At 40.4% G+C, this 21,188-nt stretch overlaps 1 protein-coding gene across 1 annotated transcript in view; it reads left to right on the forward strand.

The window, feature by feature from the left end:
- Window positions 1-16,135, forward strand: part of tmem131 (transmembrane protein 131) — a 165,678-nt gene extending 149,543 nt beyond the window's left edge. The window contains exons 32-41 of the mRNA XM_051926866.1: window positions 2,151-2,320; window positions 4,443-4,576; window positions 4,659-4,780; window positions 8,408-8,566; window positions 8,735-8,891; window positions 11,103-11,224; window positions 11,306-11,402; window positions 13,996-14,096; window positions 14,732-14,883; window positions 15,100-16,135. Coding sequence (XP_051782826.1) covers window positions 2,151-2,320; window positions 4,443-4,576; window positions 4,659-4,780; window positions 8,408-8,566; window positions 8,735-8,891; window positions 11,103-11,224; window positions 11,306-11,402; window positions 13,996-14,096; window positions 14,732-14,883; window positions 15,100-15,390 — 1,505 coding nt within the window. The 3' untranslated portion in view covers window positions 15,391-16,135. The remainder of the gene's footprint in view (window positions 1-2,150; window positions 2,321-4,442; window positions 4,577-4,658; window positions 4,781-8,407; window positions 8,567-8,734; window positions 8,892-11,102; window positions 11,225-11,305; window positions 11,403-13,995; window positions 14,097-14,731; window positions 14,884-15,099) is intronic.
- Window positions 16,136-21,188: the final 5,053 nt, after the last annotated feature.

Below are 21,188 nucleotides of genomic sequence, written 5' to 3' on the forward strand. Positions count from 1 at the left end.
CTACATAAGGTACAGTAATCCCTCCTCCATCGCGGGGGTTGCGTTCCAGAGCCACCCGCGAAATAGGAAAATCCGCGAAGTAGAAACCATATGTTTATATGGTTATTTTTAGAATGTCATGCTTGGGTCACAGATTTGCGCAGAAACACAGGAGGTTGTAGAGAGACAGGAACGTTATTCAAACACTGCAAACAAACATTTGTCTCTTTTTCAAAAGTTTAAACTGTGCTCCATGACAAGACAGAGATGACAGTTCTGTCTCACAATTAAAAGAATGCAAACATATCTTCCTTTTCAAAGGAGTGCAAAGCAAGCAGTCAAAAAAAAAATCAATAGGGCTTTTTGGCTTTTAAGTATGCGAAGCACCGCCGGTACAAAGCTGTTGAAGGCGGCAGCTCACACCCCCTCTGTCAGGAGCAGGAAGAGACATAGAGAGAGCCACAGAAAAACAAAGTCAAAAATCAATACGTGCCCTTTGAGCTTTTAAGTATGCGAAGCACCGTGCAGCATGTCCTTCAGGAAGCAGCTGCACACAGTCCCCCTGCTCACACCCCCCTACGTCAGCGCAAGAGAGAGAGAGAAAGTAAGTTGGGTAGCTTCTCAGCCATCTGCCAATAGCGTCCCTTGTATGAAATCAACTGGGCAAACCAACTGAGGAAGCATGTGCCAGAAATTAAAAGACCCATTGTCCGCAGAAACCCGCGAAGCAGCGAAAAATCCGCGATATATATTTAAATATGCTTACATATAAAATCCGCGATGGAGTGAAGCCGCGAAAGGCGAAGCGCGATATAGCGAGGGATCACTGTATACTCAAACTTCCCAGTGTGTATTCAAATCTAACATTTTTTACTTATGGTGTTTTACATTTACTTGTATTAAATTTCATTTTCATTTGCTACATATTTGTCCAAGTCAGACCCATCTGTAATGATTCAGCTGATTCTTGATTATCCAGTTTGGTGTCATCACCAAAATTGACCAGCTTGTTATGTGAAATCTTATTGAGATAATTTGTGTATATTAAAAAGAGCTTGGCCACCACACAAATCCCTAAGAGACATCATGTTTGAAATTGGCCAATTGTGAAAATACTCCTTTTACTATAACTATTTGCTTCTAGTGTTTAAGCTAGTTTTGCACCTATCTACACAATATGCCCTGAACTCCCACTTCTTTCAGTTTGATTACAGGCCTATTGTATGGGACATAATCAAAAGCCTCTTGAAGGTGAAGATACATAAAATAACTTGCACTTGTCTGATTATATGCTTTTGCTGCACATAGAATTGCAGCATATTAGTGAAACATGGTCTAAATGTCTAAACAAATGCTGTCTGTTCACTAATACATCTGTTCTTGACATCTCTTGCTGTTTTCCATAATGATTGCTTTCATTTATTTACACGTGATACATGGCCTATACTTGGATTGGGTTGATCACCTTCATTTAATGGGACAACATTTGCTACCTTTTCAGTCTGTAAGAAGTTTCCCCCTGTATGCTATAATTTTATTTTTCTCCTCCCTTTCGCAATACATGTCCGGGGTATACTAGAAGTACTGAATAATCTGCCAAATTGCCCTAGGATAAATGTTATCTCTTCCTGGTGATTCCCCCAACCCCCCCCCCCCCCCAAAAAAGTCCCTATTTTAGAATTTTTATTCTCAGAAGTACGTGAACTCTCCAGTTTTCATGTTACTGGCCATGGCATTTTAGTCCCTGTTCCAGCCAGGGGTTATGAACATTTTTACATGTGAAAATGTGACGAAAAAAAGGATTTTAGAATAGCTGCTATTTTACTGTCTGTCGTGACCATTGTTTCAATAACGAAATAATCTCTCTGGGTTTTCTTTAACATTTTCTGCATTTCTGCATTTTTCTAGCTTTTAGAAACAATAGTTTGAGAATGTCAAAATGATATTTTGGTGAAAATGTACGTAATTAAGCAATGATGAGCTGTTTTATAAAATGCTTTCTGCTTACATGCTTACTAGTCACTCATAGAACCACCTTGTAATATTTGTAACTAAATCATTTAAAATCTTGCTGGCTGTGTCTATAACTACTTATTCACAGTATAACAATAGATCTAAAATTCACAGTATAACAATAGATCTAATTAAAGTGTACTTTTTTCTTGGAAAAGTCAAAATTCAACGTAAAAGCAAAGCTCAAAAGAAAAAAGCAGAAAAGGAGAGAAGAAATAAAAGCAAAACAAATGAGGATGACTTAAAAGATTCACTTGCAGATAATGATGACAGCTCTTCAACAACTACTGAAACTTCAAATCCTGACATGGAAACAAGTACAAAAGAAGTAATGTGCTTTTTTTTGCTTTTGTTGGAATATCAGGATTAAATATCATTAGTCTCAGTATTAGTTTTTCATATTGGACTTTTTTGCTTGCAGGTTTTTATTAATATTCATTTATATTCATTGTGCTAAATTTATTAGACCAACTTCTTATAGATGAGGTTTTCAAGTTCGATCCTAAATGGCTGCAGGTTTCTGTTTTAACCAGTTTCGCAGTTAGTGAAATCATTCCTGCTTTTAATTGATCTCATTGTGTAGTTACTTGGCCTACAAATATAAATATTTGTATTCTTTGGCATAGCTCTAAATAAATGCATTACATCAGTGCAATTTTCACTTGTGTGCTCATGAAGAAACTTTTATTCTAAGTTTGGGAACCCCTCTCAGCTGGCATAATAATTTACTTTCAACAAAAAAAGATAAGAGTGGTATGTCTTTCATTTCCTAGGAACATCTGAGTACTGGGGTATTTTCCGAACAAAGATTTTTAGAGAAGCAGTATTTAGTAAAACTGGCTGTGCAAAAATTTGGGTACCCTTGTAATTTTGCTAATTTGAATGTATGTAACTGCTCAGTACTGATTACTTGCAACACCAAATTGGTTGGATTAGCTCGGAAATGGAAGGCCGCAGGCACAATTGCTGTTAAACCCAGGTCTAGCAGGCCAAGAAAAACACAGGAGTGGCATATGCACAGGATTGTGAGAATGGTTAAAGACAACCCCCAGATTACCTCCAAAGACCTGCAAGAACATCTTGCTGCAGATGGTGTATCTGTATATGGTTCTGCAGTTCAGTGCAATTTGCACAAAGAACAATCTGTATGGCAGGGTAATGAGAAAGAAGCCCTTTCTGCACTCGCGCCACAAACAGTCGCTTGTTTTATGCAAATGCTCATTTAGACGAGCCAAATTCATTTTGGAACAAAGTGCTTTGAACTTATGAGACAAAAATTGATTTATTTGGTCATAACAAAAAGCACTTTGCATGGTGGAAGAATGCTGCAAGAAAAACACTTGCTACCTACTGTCAAATTTGGTGGAGGTTCCATCATGCTGTGTGGCTAGTTCAGGGACTGGGGCCCTTGTTAAAGTCGGGGGTCGAATGAATTCAATCCATTATCAAATTCTTCAGGATAATGTTCAAGCATCAGTCATAAAGTTGAAGTTACACAGGGGTTGGATATTCCAACAAGACAATGATCCAAATCATTCATAATCTACAAAGGCATTCAGTCAGAGGGAGATTTGCAATGTTCTGGAATGGCCGTCACAGTCCCCTGACTTGAATATCATCGCAAATCTATGGGATTATTTGAAGCAGGCTGTCCATGCTCAGCAGCCTTCAAATTGAACTGGAGAGATTTTGTATGGAAGAATGGTCAAAAATACCTCCATCCAGAATCCAGACACTCATCAAAGGCTATAGGAGGAGTCTAGTGGCTGTTATATTTGCAAAAGGAGGATCAACTAAGTATTGATGTAATATCTCTGTTGGGGTGCCTAAATTTATGTACCTGTCTAATTTTGTTATGATGCATATTGCATGTTTTCTGTTAATCCAATAAACTTAATGTCACTGCTGAAATACTACTGTTTCTATAAGGCATGTCATACTGTATATTTAAAGGAAGTTCCTACTTTGAAAGCTCAACCAATGATGAACAAAAATCCAAAGAATTAAGAGGGGTTCCCAAACTTTTTCATATGACTGTATGGTGCTTAAATTATTATCCTTTAGGATTTGGTGGTATTGGCATTTGAATGCAATCAAGAGAGCAAACTATATAGACATTGGTAAATTAAGAAGAAAAACTGGTAAAGGAAATGTAAACATTTCATGTCTGTGCAAAAAATAAATATTGAAGAAATTCTTAGAATAAAAGAATGAAGACAGTTCACTAAAGAATGAGATCAGTTAAAAGAAAGAATTATGGCCCAATTGTGGCACTGGTTGGAGTAAAAGTCTGCAAACACAAGAGTAACCCTGGAACAGAATATGGGAGCCAGTGTTATAGCACTTTGCTCTTCTTTTCCTGGACCTCTAATACTTGACTTCAAACAATTACATTTTATTTTGGCTTAAAGAAAAAAAATGCATACTATTAATAATTTCGGACTTCACAGGGACCTGAAAGGAAAAAAGGCAGAACTTTTCCATTTGAAAAAGAAAAAGATGTCAATCAGATATTTCACCTGAAAGCTAAACACAAGAAGGTAGGAAATGGAAGGAAGGATAGCCAAACAGATGTCAAGCCCAGGTAATAATTTATCAATTATAATATCTTGGTTATTTGTGAAAGAACAAAACCTGATTACTTTGTTTGTCTTGGTGCTTTCCAGTTCTTTAGAACTGCCATATACAACTCCTCTTGAAAGCAAACAGCGCAGGAATTTCTCATCAAAAAACATAATACAACAGTCTATACCAAATGGATCAAAAATAAGGAACATCCCTAAACGAGGTATTGTTATGTCTTTTGTTAATCCATTTTGCATGTTTAATCTGGTAAAAAACCTTCATGGCAATTACTGAATTATTAAATTCTTAAATATATATATAATATATATATATAAAAAATATATAATTATTTTAGGGGCCAAGGAGGTCGGGTGCAGTGTGAGTTGGGTGGTGGCCGAAGGCGGGGACCTTGGCGGTCCGATCCTCGGTTACAGAAGCTGGCTCTTGGGACGTGGAATGTCACCTCTCTGAAGGGGAAGGAGCCTGAGCTAGTGCGCAAAGTTGAGAGGTTCCGGCTAGATATAGTCGGACTCACCTCGACGCACAGCTTGGACTCTGGAACCAATCTCCTTGAGAGGGGCTGGACTCTATACCACTCTGGAGTTGCCCCCGGTGAGAGGCGCCGAGCAGGTGTGGGTATACTTATTGCCCCCCAACTTGGAGCCTGTACATTGGGGTTTACCCCAGTAGACGAGAGGGTAGCCTCCCTTCGCCTTCGGGTGGGGGGACGGGTCCTAACTGTTGTTTGTGCGTATGCACCGAACAACAGTTCGGAGTACCCACCCTTTTTGGAGTCCCTGGAGGGGGTGCTAGAGGCCATACCTTCTGGGGACTCCCTTGTTCTGCTGGGAGACTTCAATGCTCACGTGGGCAATGACAGTGAGACCTGGAAGGGCGTGATTGGGAGGAATTGTCCCCCGATCTGAACCCGAGCGATGTTTTCTTATTGGACTTCTGTGCTCGTCACGGATTGTCCATAACGAACACCATGTTCAAGCATAGGGGTGTTCATATGTGCACTTGGCACCAGGACACCCTAGGCCTCAGTTCGATGATCGACTTTGTGGTCGTGTCGTCGGACTTGCGGCCACATGTCTTGGACACTCGGGTGAAGAGAGGGGCGGAGCTGTCAGCTGATCACCACCTGGTGGTGAGTTGGCTTCGATGGTGGGGGAGGATGCCAGTCAGGCGTGGTAGGCCCAAACGTGTTGTGAGGGTCTGCTGGGAACTTCTGGCAGAGCCCCCTGTCAGAAGTAGCTTCAACTCCCACCTCCGGCAGAACTTCGACCACATCCCGAGGGAGGTGGGGGACATTGAGTCCGAATGGGCCATGTTCTGTGCCTCTATTGTTGAGGCAGCTGACCGGAGCTGTGGCCATAAGGTGGTCAGTGCCTGTCGTGGCAGCAATCCCCGAACCCGTTGGTGGACACCGGCGGTGACGGATGCCGTCAAGCTGAAGAAGAAGTCCTACAGGACCCTTTTGTCCTGTGGGACTCTGGAGGCAGCTGATAGGTACTGGCAGGCCAAGCGGAATGTGGCTTTGGTGGTTGCTGAGGCAAAAACTCGGGCGTGGGAGGAGTTTGGGGAGGCCATGGAGAACGACTTTCGGACGGCTTCGAGGAGATTCTGGTCCACCATCCGGCGTCTCAGGAAGGGGAAGCAGTGCAGTGTCAACGCTGTATATGGTGGGGATGGTGCGCTGCTGACCTCGACTCGGGACGTTGTGGGTCGGTGGGGGGAGTACTTCGAAGACCTCCTCAATCCCATTAACATGCCTTCCAATGAGGAAGCAGAGCCTGGGGACTCAGAGGTGGGCTCCCCCATCTCTGGGACTGAGGTCACCGAGGTGGTCAAAAAACTCCTTGGTGGCAGGGCCCCGGGGGTGGATGAGATACGCCCGGAGTTCCTCAAGGCTCTGGATGTTGTAGGGCTGTCTTGGCTGACACGCCTCTGCAACATCGCATGGACATCGGGGACAGTGCCTCTGGATTGGCAGACCGGGGTGGTGGTCCCCCTTTTTAAGAAGGGGGATCGGAGGGTGTGTTCCAACTACAGAGGGATCACACTCCTCAGCCTCCCTGGAAAAGTCTATTCAGGGGTCCTGGAGAGGAGGGTCCGTCAGATAGTCGAGCCTTGGATTCAGGAGGAACAGTGTGGTTTTCGTCCTGGTCGCAGAACAGTGGACCAGCTCTATACCCTTAGCAGGGTCCTGGAGGGTGCATGGGAGTTTGCCCAACCAGTCTACATGTGTTTTGTGGACTTGAAAAAGGCATTCGACCGTGTCCCTCGGGGAATCCTGTGGGGGGTACTCCGAGAGTATGGGGTACCGGCCCCCCTGATAAGGGCTGTTCAGTCCCTGTACGATCGGTGCCAGAGCTTGGTCCGCATTGCCGGCAGTAAGTCGAACCCGTTTCCAGTGAGAGTTGGACTCCGCCAGGGCTGCCCTTTGTCACCGATTCTGTTCATAACTTTTATGGACAGAATTTCTAGGCGCAGCCAGGGCGTTGAGGGGGTCCGGTTTGGTGGGCTCAGGATTGAGTCACTGCTTTTTGCAGATGATGTTGTCCTGTTTGCTTCATCAGGCCGTGATCTTCAGCTCTCTCTGGATCGGTTCGCAGCCGAGTGTGAAGCGGCTGGGATGAGAATCAGCACCTCCAAATCCGAGACCATGGTCCTCAGCCGGAAAAGGGTGGAGTGCCCTCTCAGGGTTGGTAGCGAGATCCTGCCCCAAGTGGAGGAGTTCAAGTATCTCGGGGTCTTGTTCATGAGTGAGGGAAGAATGGAGCGTGAGATCGACAGGCGGATCGGTGCGGCATCCGCAGTAATGCGGGCGCTGTATCGGTCTGTCGTGGTGAAAAAGGAGCTGAGCCGCAAGGCGAAGCTCTCAATTTACCAGTCAATCTATGTTCCTACCCTCACCTATGGTCATGAGCTATGGGTAGTGACCGAAAGAACGAGATCACGAATACAAGCGGCTGAAATGAGTTTCCTCCGCAGGGTGTCTGGGCTTTCCCTTAAAGATAGGGTGAGAAGCTCAGTCATCTGAGAGGGGCTCCGAGTAGAGCCGCTGCTCCTCCGCATCGAGAGGAGTCAGATCAGGTGGCTCGGGCATCTGATCAGGATGCCTCCTGGACGCCTCCCTGGTGAGGTGTTCCGGGCACGTCTAACCAGGAGGAGGCCCCAGGGAAGACCCAGGACATGCTGGAGGGACTATGTCTCTCGACTGGCCTGGGAATGCCTTGTGATTCTCCCGGAAGAGCTAGAAGAAGTGGCTGGGGAGAGGGAAGTCTGGGCATCTCTGCTCAAGCTGCTGCCCCCCGCGACCCGACCTCGGATAAGCGGGAGACAATAGATGGATGGATGGATATAATTATTTTATATATAATTTTTTTTTTTCCCCTCCTGAGAGAGGAAATCACCCCAATGGTCCTTCTGCCTACAGTACTTAAGTTACTGGGTAGAAAATGTCAAGCTATCTAGATTCTCATTAAAAGCCCAATTTACAAGTACTGCTTCACAGCTAATTGTAAGTGCACTCCATCACCAGCATTTCTAAGGAAGACTGAGAATAAAGATGGAACCTTTATGTATTCTATTACAAACATTCTTATACCTTAAACCTACAGTTTGTTAGACACACACACGTCCTGGAGTTCTTTGTAAAGACATGTATATTGTGTTGTATCCATCATTATAAATGTACAAAATGTTTTTTGGAAAATATTTTTCACAAATTAAACCATTTACTAAGCATTCTTTTTGGTTAAACAAAAACAGATTACATGGTACCCATTTAATAGTAACTGCAAAGACTTACTGTTTTCTCACCTTTTCCTTGTACCCTTCCCAGGTTCATGCGGAAAACTTGAAGATTGTCGGCCTTCAAACTTTTCCAAATTTCTTTTAAGTAACTCTACCCAGGAACCTAGTAATAGCAGTAGTTCAGAAGGAGAAAAGGATTCACCTCCACCTGAATGGGACTGTGTCCCGCTGCACAAATCAAGCAGTTGTAAGATTTAAGTCCTCTTTGTGCATTAGTTGACTTTACTTTCTGCATCCTTGTGGTCTTTTATTTCATACTGCGTTCCAAAGACGAATGAAATTGTGTTTTCCATTAAGTAATCTTCAAAGATTTTTCTTAAAGCTAATTTGTACGTATAACTCTGTTTATTTACAGCTGCAGACAGCTTATATCAGTTATCCTTACAAACAATGAATGCTGATGTTTTCCTGAAAAGACCTATGTCTTCCATGTCAAGGACTTCGTCTCCTCCCCCATCTTTATTTAATTTGACATCCCGTGGCTCCTACAGCAGTATTGTCAATACCAACAGGTAATAATTGTATAAAGTTGTGTTTTCTAATATTAAGATGTGTGCATATTGCTTCATTTTGACTGATATAATACTTAATAATGCTCATTAATATAAAAAAGATATTTAAAACAAAGTTCACTATGGATGCAACTAGGGTTACATACAAAGCTTTTCAAAAACCTTTTAGCTACCAGCAAACCCGTGATTCTCGAAAGAATCGCAAATGCAAGAATGGCAATCACTTTCTGTTCCCTCCGATATTTGGAGGGAAGAAAAATCATGGAGGGTGGGTGCGTCCTGGGAAAGTTTTCATTTAATGAATTAAATATATTTGTACTAAAGCGGTTTCTTTTTGGAGCCGTGACTCATCTGGCTCTGGTGTTTCAGAAGCACGTTGTATGCACCCGCGTTCATTGTTTTTATCCATGCGGTCTCGTTTTTGTTTTTCTATGGCTGTGTCGTTAGCTAGAAGTCGTTTGCTGATGGCGGCAGATACGCATGCTGAAGTGGCCATGGCGGCGACTCCGGGCTTGGAGGGCTACATTACTAAACGAAGGTGGTATATACGGTGGTGTGCACGGTCGTGTTCAGGCGGCAGTTGTACTGTGTACGGCTTGCTTGTGGCCTCTGGCATCTGAACATACAGTATATACAACCTGGCGTGCATGCTTTACCTCAAGTTTACTTTACAGGTCATGTTGTGTTGTTTGGGCGGCACCTACTGACACTGGGAAGCCGCTGGGTTTGACTCTGGGGCGCAGTGCGGGTGCGCTTTCGGTGCTACTTCCTTGCATATGTACAAACATCACTAAACGAAGGTTGTATATGTGGCGGTTGTATTGTGACGTGAAGTTTAGTTTACAGGTTGTGTTGTGTTGTTTGGGCGCCACCTACTGACTCTGGAAAGCCGCTGGGTTTGACTCAGGGGCGCAGTGTGCGTGCGCTTTTGGTGCGTCTGGCATCCATGCATATATACAACCTTCGTTTAGTAATATACTGTAGATAGTAGCATTTAAAACTGTTCACCTCCTATATTTTTCAGCATTTTCATATTATAAGCCAGAATCTATTATTAAATACTAGCAGGGGGTACCTTGCTGCTGCTCAGGGTGAATTAAAGTAGAGGTGCAGTTTCTAAATAAACTTCCTGGAGAGAAATTTGGGCACCAAACAACATTTCACTAATTAAACCCACAGTGGGTAGCAACTTGGCAAAGTTAAAAGTCCCAAAATACCTCCTAGTAGCACTTCCCCCAACAATGCACAGGTGTTGTCAAATTTCAGAACAGAATGCAGCTTATGGCCTTTCCCTGTAGAAATAGGAAATCTGTTACCATATTTGGCAGAAAGAGGTTCAGCTGGGTGGATTTGAATATCGGAACAAACACACTGTGGTAAAAAAAAAATGTGTCTGTCCCCTTGGATTCCATATCTGGTAATACCACATTTAGCAGTACTAAATTTTCCCCCAGGAGCAAAAAAAGGTCTGTCTAAGTGAAAGGAGACTTTTCCTATAGTCATTGATCAGCTTTGTGGATTATTTTTAGCCCAACTCCTTGCAGAACTGTTTCAGTTCATTTGCTTTTGTGGGATTTCAAGTGTCAGATGTGGCAGTTCTAGAACATAATGAACTCGGTTCATTGAAGGCTACAGTGCCTGCACAGCCTTCAAACACACCTGAATATTATGCCATGCATACATTTTCAAGCTTGTTTTCTTTGAAATACTAATTTGACCTTTCAGTTTATTATTCTGGAAACTTGGATTATAAATAACAAATAAAGTAACCAACTGTTGACATAAGCAGATGTGGAGTGATTGCGGCAATATATGTATGGCACTTTACACAGATGTTATTAAAAATGTAAAAGATTGAATGCTAATTTATAGATATGTTTTTCTAAAGGATTTAAATGTTTATCAAATCACTACTGACTTGGAAACTTTAGTACTAATCTAATTTTTAATACTATAAGAAAATTTAATTTTGTTATTCAGTATGAGTGCTTCTGGATCTGTAGTATAATTAAGATTCAAGTAATTAATCAAATTTTGTTCATTCTACTTGTGCTGTATTTTTAAATTATACATTGGTAGTTGTGTTTCAACACAATATAGCTAATTGGAGAAAAACATAAACAGAGAACCTGAATTTTTGGGCAACCAGTCAGTTTCAGTTAGTTTGATTATGAATGTGGTGCTAGAAATAATTTCTCATCTTGTTTACAGTGAAAATGCAGTGAAGAAACCAAATGCAAACAAACACAAGCTGGCAAAGTCATCATCATTGCCAGGCAAAAATGGGAACCCCACATTTGCAGCAGTGGCGGCTGGTTATGATAAGAGTCCAGGTAGGTGTGATACTTTGTGCATTTTGCTGTGCCAGATGCCTCCTTCATTTAACTTGCAGTATTTTTGCTTTAACAAAACAGGAGGAAATGGATCTTTGAAAGGTTTGACAACCAAAAAAGAGTCTTCAAACCTCCATAACATTCCAAACACCTCCTTTGAAAGTGATGGGTCAGACAGGTAAAAGATTTCTAATTTCTGTACTTTTTATAGTCAGTTGTGTTGCTAGTTTCATACTAGTTTTCCTGCTATTTTTGTTCATTACAAACTAGCCAAAGTGAGGTTAAGTAACAGTCCTTTTTTTATTTAAATGACTCAAAGTTGCCATTTTTAGCGGAGGTGTTAGGTGATAAGGGGTTTGGAGTTGCCTCATTTAGATGAGTTCAAGCTCATTTGGGGTTGTGTTTATGACTAAGGGCAGAGTATGTTTGGAGATCAACAGATTATTGTTAAAAATTCCCCCTTTTGTACCCAGCATTCATATGAAATTTAAACTAAGCAGCTGGATGAAGTTTTGTTATCAGTTGGTGTACATCCTTGTTCTCGTCAGACTGAGTATTAGATATTTTCAGTGAGCTCTCAGTTAATGATGTGGTGAAGTGATCAACAAACTTGAATCATCTCTGGAGTGAAGTCATTGAGTTGTTTTGGTTACTTAGAGTGTCTGTAGGGCAATGTCTGTAAGGTGGCACCACTTGTACATATGTAGGACATACTGTATAACACTAGGAGATTCAGAGTAAACCTGAATTAAATAAGCATTTGTCTGGATGGCCCAAGGAGATGAAGAATAAGTCTTGTTATTTTTCAAGTCAAAGCTATTTCTTCATAGTCATGATATATCTATATTAACCAGTGTCCATTAGCTCCATTTTAAAGCATAAGAGCAGGGTAGTTATTTAATTTATAAAATATGCTTCACTCTAGAACATAGTTTCATGTGGCAAATTAATATATACCATGATTGTAAAGAAATAACTTGGACTTGAAAAATAACAGACTTACTTACCTATTAACTCCCAAGAGGTTTTGGAATCTAAATTGAATACATTAAATAAGTGGAATATTTATTTCACTTTTAAGAATGTGCCTTTTTATAAATAAAGAAGGTAGGTTAAGTATTTTGTATTATGCATCATTGTTTCCATTTTCAGATTTTTAAGTAAATTTTATTAACCTGGTGAGTGTTTCTAGTTTTTGTTTGGTATTCAGCATTTAAATTAATGCATTCAATTTGCACCCCTGCTTATTCCAATGCTGTTGAGGAAAAGTGAAATTGATATCTGTAACACTAGGTAATTCAAGAACCATTACTAAAAAAGATACAAGTCCACTGGGGGGAAAATTAATTTACACAACTACAATGACACATCCCAGTAGAGTAGAGTAGAGTAGAGTAGAGTAGAGTAGAGTAGAGTAGAGTAGAGTACCTGCGTAACGACAGTCAAAATTTCAAGACCTTATTCCTTCACTTTGGGCCATTGGAGAAAACTGGAATATCTCCATTAAGCCCTCCCAAAAATAGTGAGAACATGTGAAGCCAACACAGCAAGGCAGGATGACAATAAAGTAGCAGGACTGAACACAGTACATTATTGCTTTAAATAAATGTGGCAAAAAAGTGTTCTTTGTCTTTCATAGTGTTTTTCTTACCTCTGTGAACCCATACATATCAGTTCAGATATGGTTGTTATATGCTTTTCTAAGCATTTATCATTAAAGATCTGTTTGAGATATCAAGACAATATTTTACAAGTAAAGGCAGAGAAGCAAAGCTTTCTGATGATTAGTATTACTTCTCTGTGTGTCATTTGTCTCACCTTGAATTCTGCATTTATGAATTATTTATCATTCACTGCAAAGGTTTACAGCCAGTCAGATGCTACAATGCAGCAGCCTGCTCATTGGTCATTCAATCAGTGACACTTTCAAGATGTCTTTTTATTGTTTCCTGAGAACACATTCTTGTTGTTTTTTATGCACAGTCTTTTTTGCAATCTTGCATTGACTGTAAGGCATTTTTCAGCAGTAGATGTACTGGAGGTTATGTAAATATTGATGAGTAGCAGGGGAATTCCTCTGTGCCTGAGTCACACTCTTCTAATGAGTGTGCTTTTTTTGCGGGGTGACGGTTGCTTGCCTTTGATATTATTATTTGGCAACCTAATTTTTAGAGCTGAAGCATTCCATTTTATCTTTATTTTTTAACCATCTTTTGTTTTGCCTTTAGTGCTGATGTGCATCAGTTGTGTTTTGCGTACAATTGAATTATAATTAAATTATTTTGCTTTTACTTAGCAATGTTTTTTTATTTATAAGAGGGTTGTGTAGTTTAGCTTTCATTCAGTTTGGTTTACTTAGTATAATTTCTTTGGTTTTCCAGTATGAAAAAAAAATTGTAGGTTGTGGTTTTTTCCCCCCTTTTTATCTCAATATGTTCAAATCTTTATAGTGCGTAGTATACTGTTCATAACTGGCATGAGTGGAAAACTAAATTTGTGATTATTCAGAGGACATAAAGCAGTTTATAAAGAGGTAAAATATTACTTTATAGACAAAAATCCTGACTGACTCCTGGGAACATCAGCATGGTCATGTTCCTAAACAAAAATCCTTAAACACTTTGCAGTTCTGTCAGGGCAGTTTACTACGAGTTTTAACTTTAAAACCTTTTCAGGAAAATCTATCTGTTGTTTTATTTTCTTTAATGTTAAAAATGTAACCGTGATTCTGTTTTGATCAATCAAGTAAAATATTATTTTACTTTGTGTAGTTCTGGTTTGTGGAGCCCCATTGGAAATCCAAGTAGTCCAAGTTCACCTCTTAATGCCTTTTCAGCATTTGGTCCCAGCAATTCCTTCAACTTAACTGGAGGTAAGTGCTACAAAAATAATTTTTTACACCAAAATACATAACTTATGTTTAGTGAAGGCGTGTTGTTTTTTTTTTTTCTTTCTAATGTCTTAACTGGCACAAAGCAAGCAATCAAAAACCTTTTAAACAGGCTAGATTACAGTGGGTTACGTTGCGTGAGATACCATCACTTGCTCTGCTGCTTGTTGGGGTAGTTGGGTGTGGGTATATGGCCAGAGGATCCTATCACCGATCATATGACATTTAGTGTCTCTACTGCCTGATGTCATTTTCTAACAACCCTATGTGACCATTCTGTTAGCTATTCTTTGGACCACCTTATAGTTAACATCAGACACTCCTGGACCACTGCGTTCTTGAAGAAAAAATTGCACTGTGCTCAGTTGTGTTTGTCCATGTTACAACACATAGCCATTTGTCAACCTTGGGAGTTTAATTAATACTAATCACCACCATGTTTAACTCCAGTTTTAGATAATTATAATGTGCATTTGCTCTGGTCTTGGATTCATTTTTTACCCCCACTATGTTTTGGGTGTGATTTCATTGTGGTGTTGTGATCATTTAAAATCTGAATGGTGCAAATTACATAGAAGCTCTAAAGTTGCAACACATCTTGTGTTTTTCCTTCACAGAGGTTTTTAATCGCATTGCATATCCTAAGTCCTTCAGCCAGGACCCCCAGCAGAACTGGCTTGAGTTCAGTCATGTCTCGCCTTCTATATGGGATAATCCATCAAGCCCTTCTTGGCTTAGTAGTTCTGGAACCTCGACAGCCCCTACTTCAGTGAGTAGCTTGGGGTCTTTATTGAATTGCTTTGGTTTTAATTATGAGGCTGGTCTGTTCAAATGTTTGTCACATTTATTCTAATGATAATCTAAAAACATAGTAAAGAACCACTCTGATCAGCTGTTAATCTCAATCTGCTGAGAAATGTGAACTGACATATTACTAGTGATTTTATAAAAAATGTGTTTTGTTTTTTTTGTTTTTTTTTAACAGTCAGTCATTGGCAGCACCACAAGTCTTTGGTCCTCGTCTAATCCATTCAGCAGTTCAATCTGGTCTACCAATATTGACACTGGGTTACCATTTTCCAGTCCTCCAGCCAGCACTGCTTTGACTGACCTAATCGGAAATGGCGACAACAGTATTGCTGCCCCATTGCCAGCCAACACCACTGAAATTGGGAGGACCTACAACCCTTGGAGCATGTGGCGTCCGACACTTGGGAGAAGAAGTTCTGAACCATGGCCTAACAGTTCAAACTTCACTACAGAAAGTGGGAACTGACGCTACTGCTCTGACTTTTCGTCTCTTTAAAAATCAGCATTATATCTAAAGTGCACTTTTCAATGCAGGATTTCTAAGCTAAAGCATTATGCTTCCCATTAGAAAATTGGCTCAATTCTTGCAAAAGTACCCACTCACTGTTATAGTGGTGAGACAAATGCGTCTACAAAAGTGTTTTTTTTTTTTTTTTTTTTTCCCCTTTTAACAACAGGTAGCAGCCCACCGTACCAAGCAAATTCGAATGTTTCTTTTATACTAAAAACAAAAAAGAATGCTTTATAAGCTGAAATCTCCTCTTTTATAGTTTCGCCCTCACCCACTTCTTCTGACCTATGTAATACTGTTGATTGAAAACGTTCACTTGTAAGGTACAAGAAAAAAAATCAGTATTACATTCTTGAAACAAGCACTTTGTGTAAAGTTAAAACAGTTGTATAGTTGAGACGATGTCTCATTTAAAGGGTTGCAATAATATAAAACTTCAGAATTTTTAATGGGTAAACTTGAACTGAGGGTGCAATGGCTCAAAGTGTTATAGTGGCTGTATTCTCCATATTGCCAGTCACTGTCCTTGCCATTGCGTGCTTGAGGCTTGTATTCTTTGTTGACCTCAATGCATTTTAACAGTTAAAAATGAAATTCTCACAGCCAAATCTTCATGGCATCAAGGTTTTTGGTGTATTTCTTATTTAAAGAAAACAACTATGGGTTGTTCTTTAAAATAAATAAATATTTTCGAAAAAAATCTTTTTTTAAATCTCTTTTTTTCTCTTTACCTCTTGCCTGAGGGATGGGTGGCAATATTAAAGAGTTGGGGCATTTTTGACACCAGTTCATTTATTTGGAAGTTCAATTTTATGGTAAGGTCAGACACCTTAAGTATTGTGCTGTGATCCTGTCAAAACTGTTCAGAAATTGCATTTTCTTTAATCACTGAGGTACTCAACAGGGTGTTCAGTTAATACCCGTTATCTCCCAAATTAATTTTTTAAAAATTTTTTTGTTTCCGTTGTAAAGTTATTGTCATTTGGAGTCCCTGGATCAGAAAAACCATGTGATCATGTTTCTTTTTGTTTACTTATGTAGATACAGCCTGTCCTTTAAATAGGACACTGGGATGACTTGACATAACAGAAGCTCTATGTACAATATGAGAACATATACATTTATTGCTCACAGTTATGACCTTACAAGAAAGTTACCAAACATAAGAGGAATCATAGTCCAAATGCCAACACTACTTATCATGAAATGGCTGAAAGCAAGTACGGCAAAGTGTTGTATTGCACTTGTTGCAATATGTTTTAGGCTTGCCTTTGCATCCTTCACGCTGACAGCGACGCTGTTTATCCCTCTGCATCAAAAAATGTCCCACGCCATTGTATCGCATCATGTCAGCTCCTGTTGGTAGTCTGGGCACCCTGGGTCTTCCTGCATGCTTGCGTTGGACAGTGGTCTTCAAATAAACTATGGCAATTGCTCGTATGAATTCCTTCAATGATATGGCATTTCCCCCATGGATACTTTTGTGCAGAATCCACGCATTCACTATTGCCATGTCAATGCAGCGAGTAAACGGGGGCCAGTACCATTTCTTTCCACGTATAGAAACACAGTATTTTGAAACAAGCCAGTCATGATGGTCAACACCGCCCATGTATGCATTGTAATTATATATCAAGTTAGGCATTTTCACCGTGCTCTTTTCTTTCTGGCCTTTTACACGTCGCTTGGCATCATGAAGCGGCTCAATAGAGTCATGATTAGTGGCAACTGTTACAATGTTATTGTCATGCCAACGCCCGAGAAGTACCTCTGACGTTCTGTCATAGACGTACTCGCTGGCACCACAATCTGATTTTTTCATCTCTTTTGATGACTTCATTGGACATGTTCTATTGATCCTGTTTTCTCTAATGGTAGCGGTTGCTCGAAATCCTCTATCTGCCAGTTGAGAGAGCAGATCCATGTTTGTAAAAAAGTTATCAAAATACAGAGCATAGCTGCTTGGATCAGCAATATGTTGTACAGCATTCAAGACAACGCGAGAACCAAGTGGCACATCTGTTGCAGTTTCCTTTCTACAATACAATGAGAAGGTGTAACAGTATCCTTCGCTGGAGCATATGGCCCAATATTTATACCCAAATCTGATGGGCTTTCCCTTTATAAATTGTTTCAGGCTGTTTCTCCCATAATATTTCACGATCATCTCATCAATGCTGATATTGGGTGTAAAATAGCCAAATTTACAGAAATTCTCATTCAAGAGTTCAAACAACGGCTTCACCTTGAATGATCGGTCACCTATGTTGCTGTCTGCAGTAGAATTGTCCACAAAATGAATATAACTTTTCAATTTCTGAAATCGGTTTCAGGACATAGCATTCTTGACAATAGGTACGACAAGAGCTTCTGCATCACTCCAATAGTCTGCTTCTGACGGGACTTTATGATATCCAGTTATAATCAAAATCCCAAGGAAGACCTTAATTTCTTCAGTTGATGTATGAAATTCATGATCATTCCTAAAATCCGTTGAATAGTGAACTGTTTCTTTACAGATTAGGTCATATATCTCTGGCGAAAAGAACTCCTCAAAGAGTTGCACGGGATTATGTTGGGCTAAAGTTTGTCTCAAAGATTATTTTCTGCAACACCGGCGGCCTGTCCATTCAGAGCAGATGTCTTTGGGAAGACTGGCTTCTTCTGCTTTGTCCAGGACGGCGCAGGACATTTCTTTTTCCTTGGCCGTTTCGCTGGAGGTGCAGAACTTGTTGATGGTTGATTCTCTTCCGTTTCAGCGTCATCCCCCTCATTTTCAAACAATGTGTCGTCTTCCATGTCTTCTCCAACCATTTCGACATCTAGTTCTCCCGGAACATCAGCAACAGTTACATTTCCTGCATTGGCAACGTCCTCATTCCCTTCATCTTCGTCTGACAATTGAGTGGTATTTGGCGGTAGCACACAGACAGTAGCTTCCGAGTATTTTTCCTCGCAGTCTTCCAGAAGCTGTGACACTTCATCTAGGGTGATGCACCTTTTTGCCATGTCTCGCTATGCAAAAAAAGATAAATAAGGTGCGCTTTAGATATAGGCACTATATGCATGCGATCATCCCAATGTCCTATTCACAGGACAGTGGGAAATGTCGCAGAATAACGTCTATGTAAGTGCGATTAGAATACAAGTTAGCAATACGGAGAGTTAGATAGTTTACTTACATTGCGTCAGTCTCTCCGTCCCAGCAAACTAGCACAAAATGTCCAGACTCGCCGTCACAGGTAGGGAACGTCAGAAGCTGCCTCCAAAGACACAAAGCACAACCTGTCGCCCACACGCTATATGGCACATGGCCGCTTTCGCGGAAGTGTTGTGACGCACAACCTCAAGTCTGCTGTGTATGTACCCCGGATCACATGGTTGGTTCGTTGCGACAGATATAGGCATATATGTCGCTGTCCTACAAATAGGACAATGGTAGATAACCGGGCTTAGAGGTCTGCAGTGGCTGCAGGTTTTTGCTTTAACCAAATTTTTAATTGGAACCCATTTATTTACTGTTAAAGCAATATATATTGTTGGGCTTAGTTTTAGTTACTTGTTTGTTATGCAGTGTGTGCAGTGCTAGAGTAAGTATTTGCCACTTCATCTTCAAATTTTTCATTTGGCTGAAGTACAAATTGAGGCTTAATGAAAATGTTTTTACCTTATCTGCCTTGGACCTGAAGTAAGTTATAACAAAGCTTTGTTTTCAGCTGAATTGACATCTTTACACTTTTAATTAGTTTATGCTCATTTCTTGATTATCTCCCCCACCCCCCCGCCAGGTCACATCTTGCTGTGTTAGGGTGCAGGTTGTGGGGGGCGTGTTTGTAAGTAAAGGAAGTGGCTTTGACTTGTTGTTGGCAGAGACATCATATTCTGTGCCTGTCTGTGAAATGTGCCAGCTTTGTGCCATAATGTGGTTGTGCGAACAGAAAATCGGCTCTCTGGACGTCAGAAGGCTCAAGTAGCAGTCAGTAAAGGCAGATACTGGGATCTGATGGTAAAAAGCACACTGCATGAGACACTTAATTTCAGGGTGTTCTTGTTTGATTCAATTATGGAAAATAATGAATTGCACATCAGAATTAGAAATCTCTGCTGATGTGTGTTTTTTTAAGGGGTATGACCAGAGGTGTGGTGCACAGTTTTGTGAATTGACCGCCAATATGCCTTGTCAGTTTTAGCACTAGTTAATGCTTGCCAGGATTTAGAGGGCAGAATTATTTTTAATTTCACTTTCTAGCTGTCAACACCGTGCTGCCTTTTGGCCATATTTGACCCCACAGCGACATATTAAAAACAAATATATATATAGCATTGCTGAAGATGCATTCCATTTTTATTGAATTCTCTTCCCTATAATGGACCAGTGTGCTGGCCAGAATTGGATCCTGCCTTGCGTCGTCTGCTGCTATCTCCAACCTTCAGTTGTATTAGGAATTTATGATCTTTGTGAAACAATTGACACGTCTTCTTGATAATTGGCTTGCTTAAGAGCATTTGTTCTGCTGAAAAGCCATTCTAATATATGGGCACCCATTTCTGAAAGCTTCAATTTCTACTTTTCATTTCTTGGTTCCTCTGTTATGTAGCAGTTGTTCACTGTGCACACATTTTCTGTGTAATTTTAAATTTCCACATTACGTTGTATTGGCTTTTAAAGGGTGTGGTAGAAATGACTGTTGAGCAAAGACAGGCTGGAGGAAGTTTTAAATTATATACCACAATCGTTATTACACAGCACTATACCAAAGAGACTTGACGATGTTGCATGTGTTTAATAGGAAGTGCATCAGTTTATGTTACATTTCTTATCTATGCAAAATTCTTTCCTCCTCCTATCTCTTCTGACCATTACCTAATGTCCATCACGTGACCGAAGCTAGCCATCATTTCTTTATACCCTGTGCAGGTGTCCAAAACTTGCTTATTGATCAGTTCCCACCATTTTAAGTTTAAAATTAGGAGGACCCACACATGAGATTGTGGACCACTCAAATGAATAGTTACTTGACACACAGTACAAGCATCTCAAGGTTAAATCTTAACAGCTGCATTTCTAAAACAATGGCCTTAAGTTTTCTTATAGTGCACGCTGTCCTTGACTTTTCACTACCACTTACTGACATTTAAGCAAGCAACCTTATGCTGATAAAAATATGTATTTTCCAGCTACGTATAAGAAATAAAAAAGCAGGCATAAGCTTTTCATTTTTAACTCTTAACGTGCTATTAGAATATGTTTTGCTTTAAGTTGATTGAGAATGCATTGATCCATAAATTTAAATTTTCTATATAAGCAGCTTATCCATACAATAATAACTAATATATATATATATATATATATATATATATATATATGTGCGTCCAGGTGTCCGTGTGTGGGTGTCTTCTGATGAAGTGCGCATGCGTGGGGCACGGTGCGATGCGCGATATTACTGTCAGAGAAAGTTAGAGGCGTTTTACGGAAATACAAACCAGTATTACTGCGAGAGAAAATTAAAGGTACACAATACAGTGACGCATATTACAGCCACACACGAGCCAGTATTACTGTCAGAGGAGATTAAAGGCATATTACCGACGCGCACGCCTGTATTACCGCCAGAGAAAATTAAAGGTATATTACGGACGTACAAGCCAGCGGATGTACAAGACGGTATCCTTCAATAAGGGCGCGCACAAGAAAGGCGAGCCTCAAAAGGGCGACCTCAATTGGCCGCAGCGAATAAAGGCGCGCGTAAATA

The sequence above is a fragment of the Erpetoichthys calabaricus genome, chromosome 4 (assembly GCF_900747795.2).
Source record: "Erpetoichthys calabaricus chromosome 4, fErpCal1.3, whole genome shotgun sequence".
NCBI classification, from domain to species: Eukaryota; Metazoa; Chordata; class Cladistia; order Polypteriformes; family Polypteridae; genus Erpetoichthys; species Erpetoichthys calabaricus.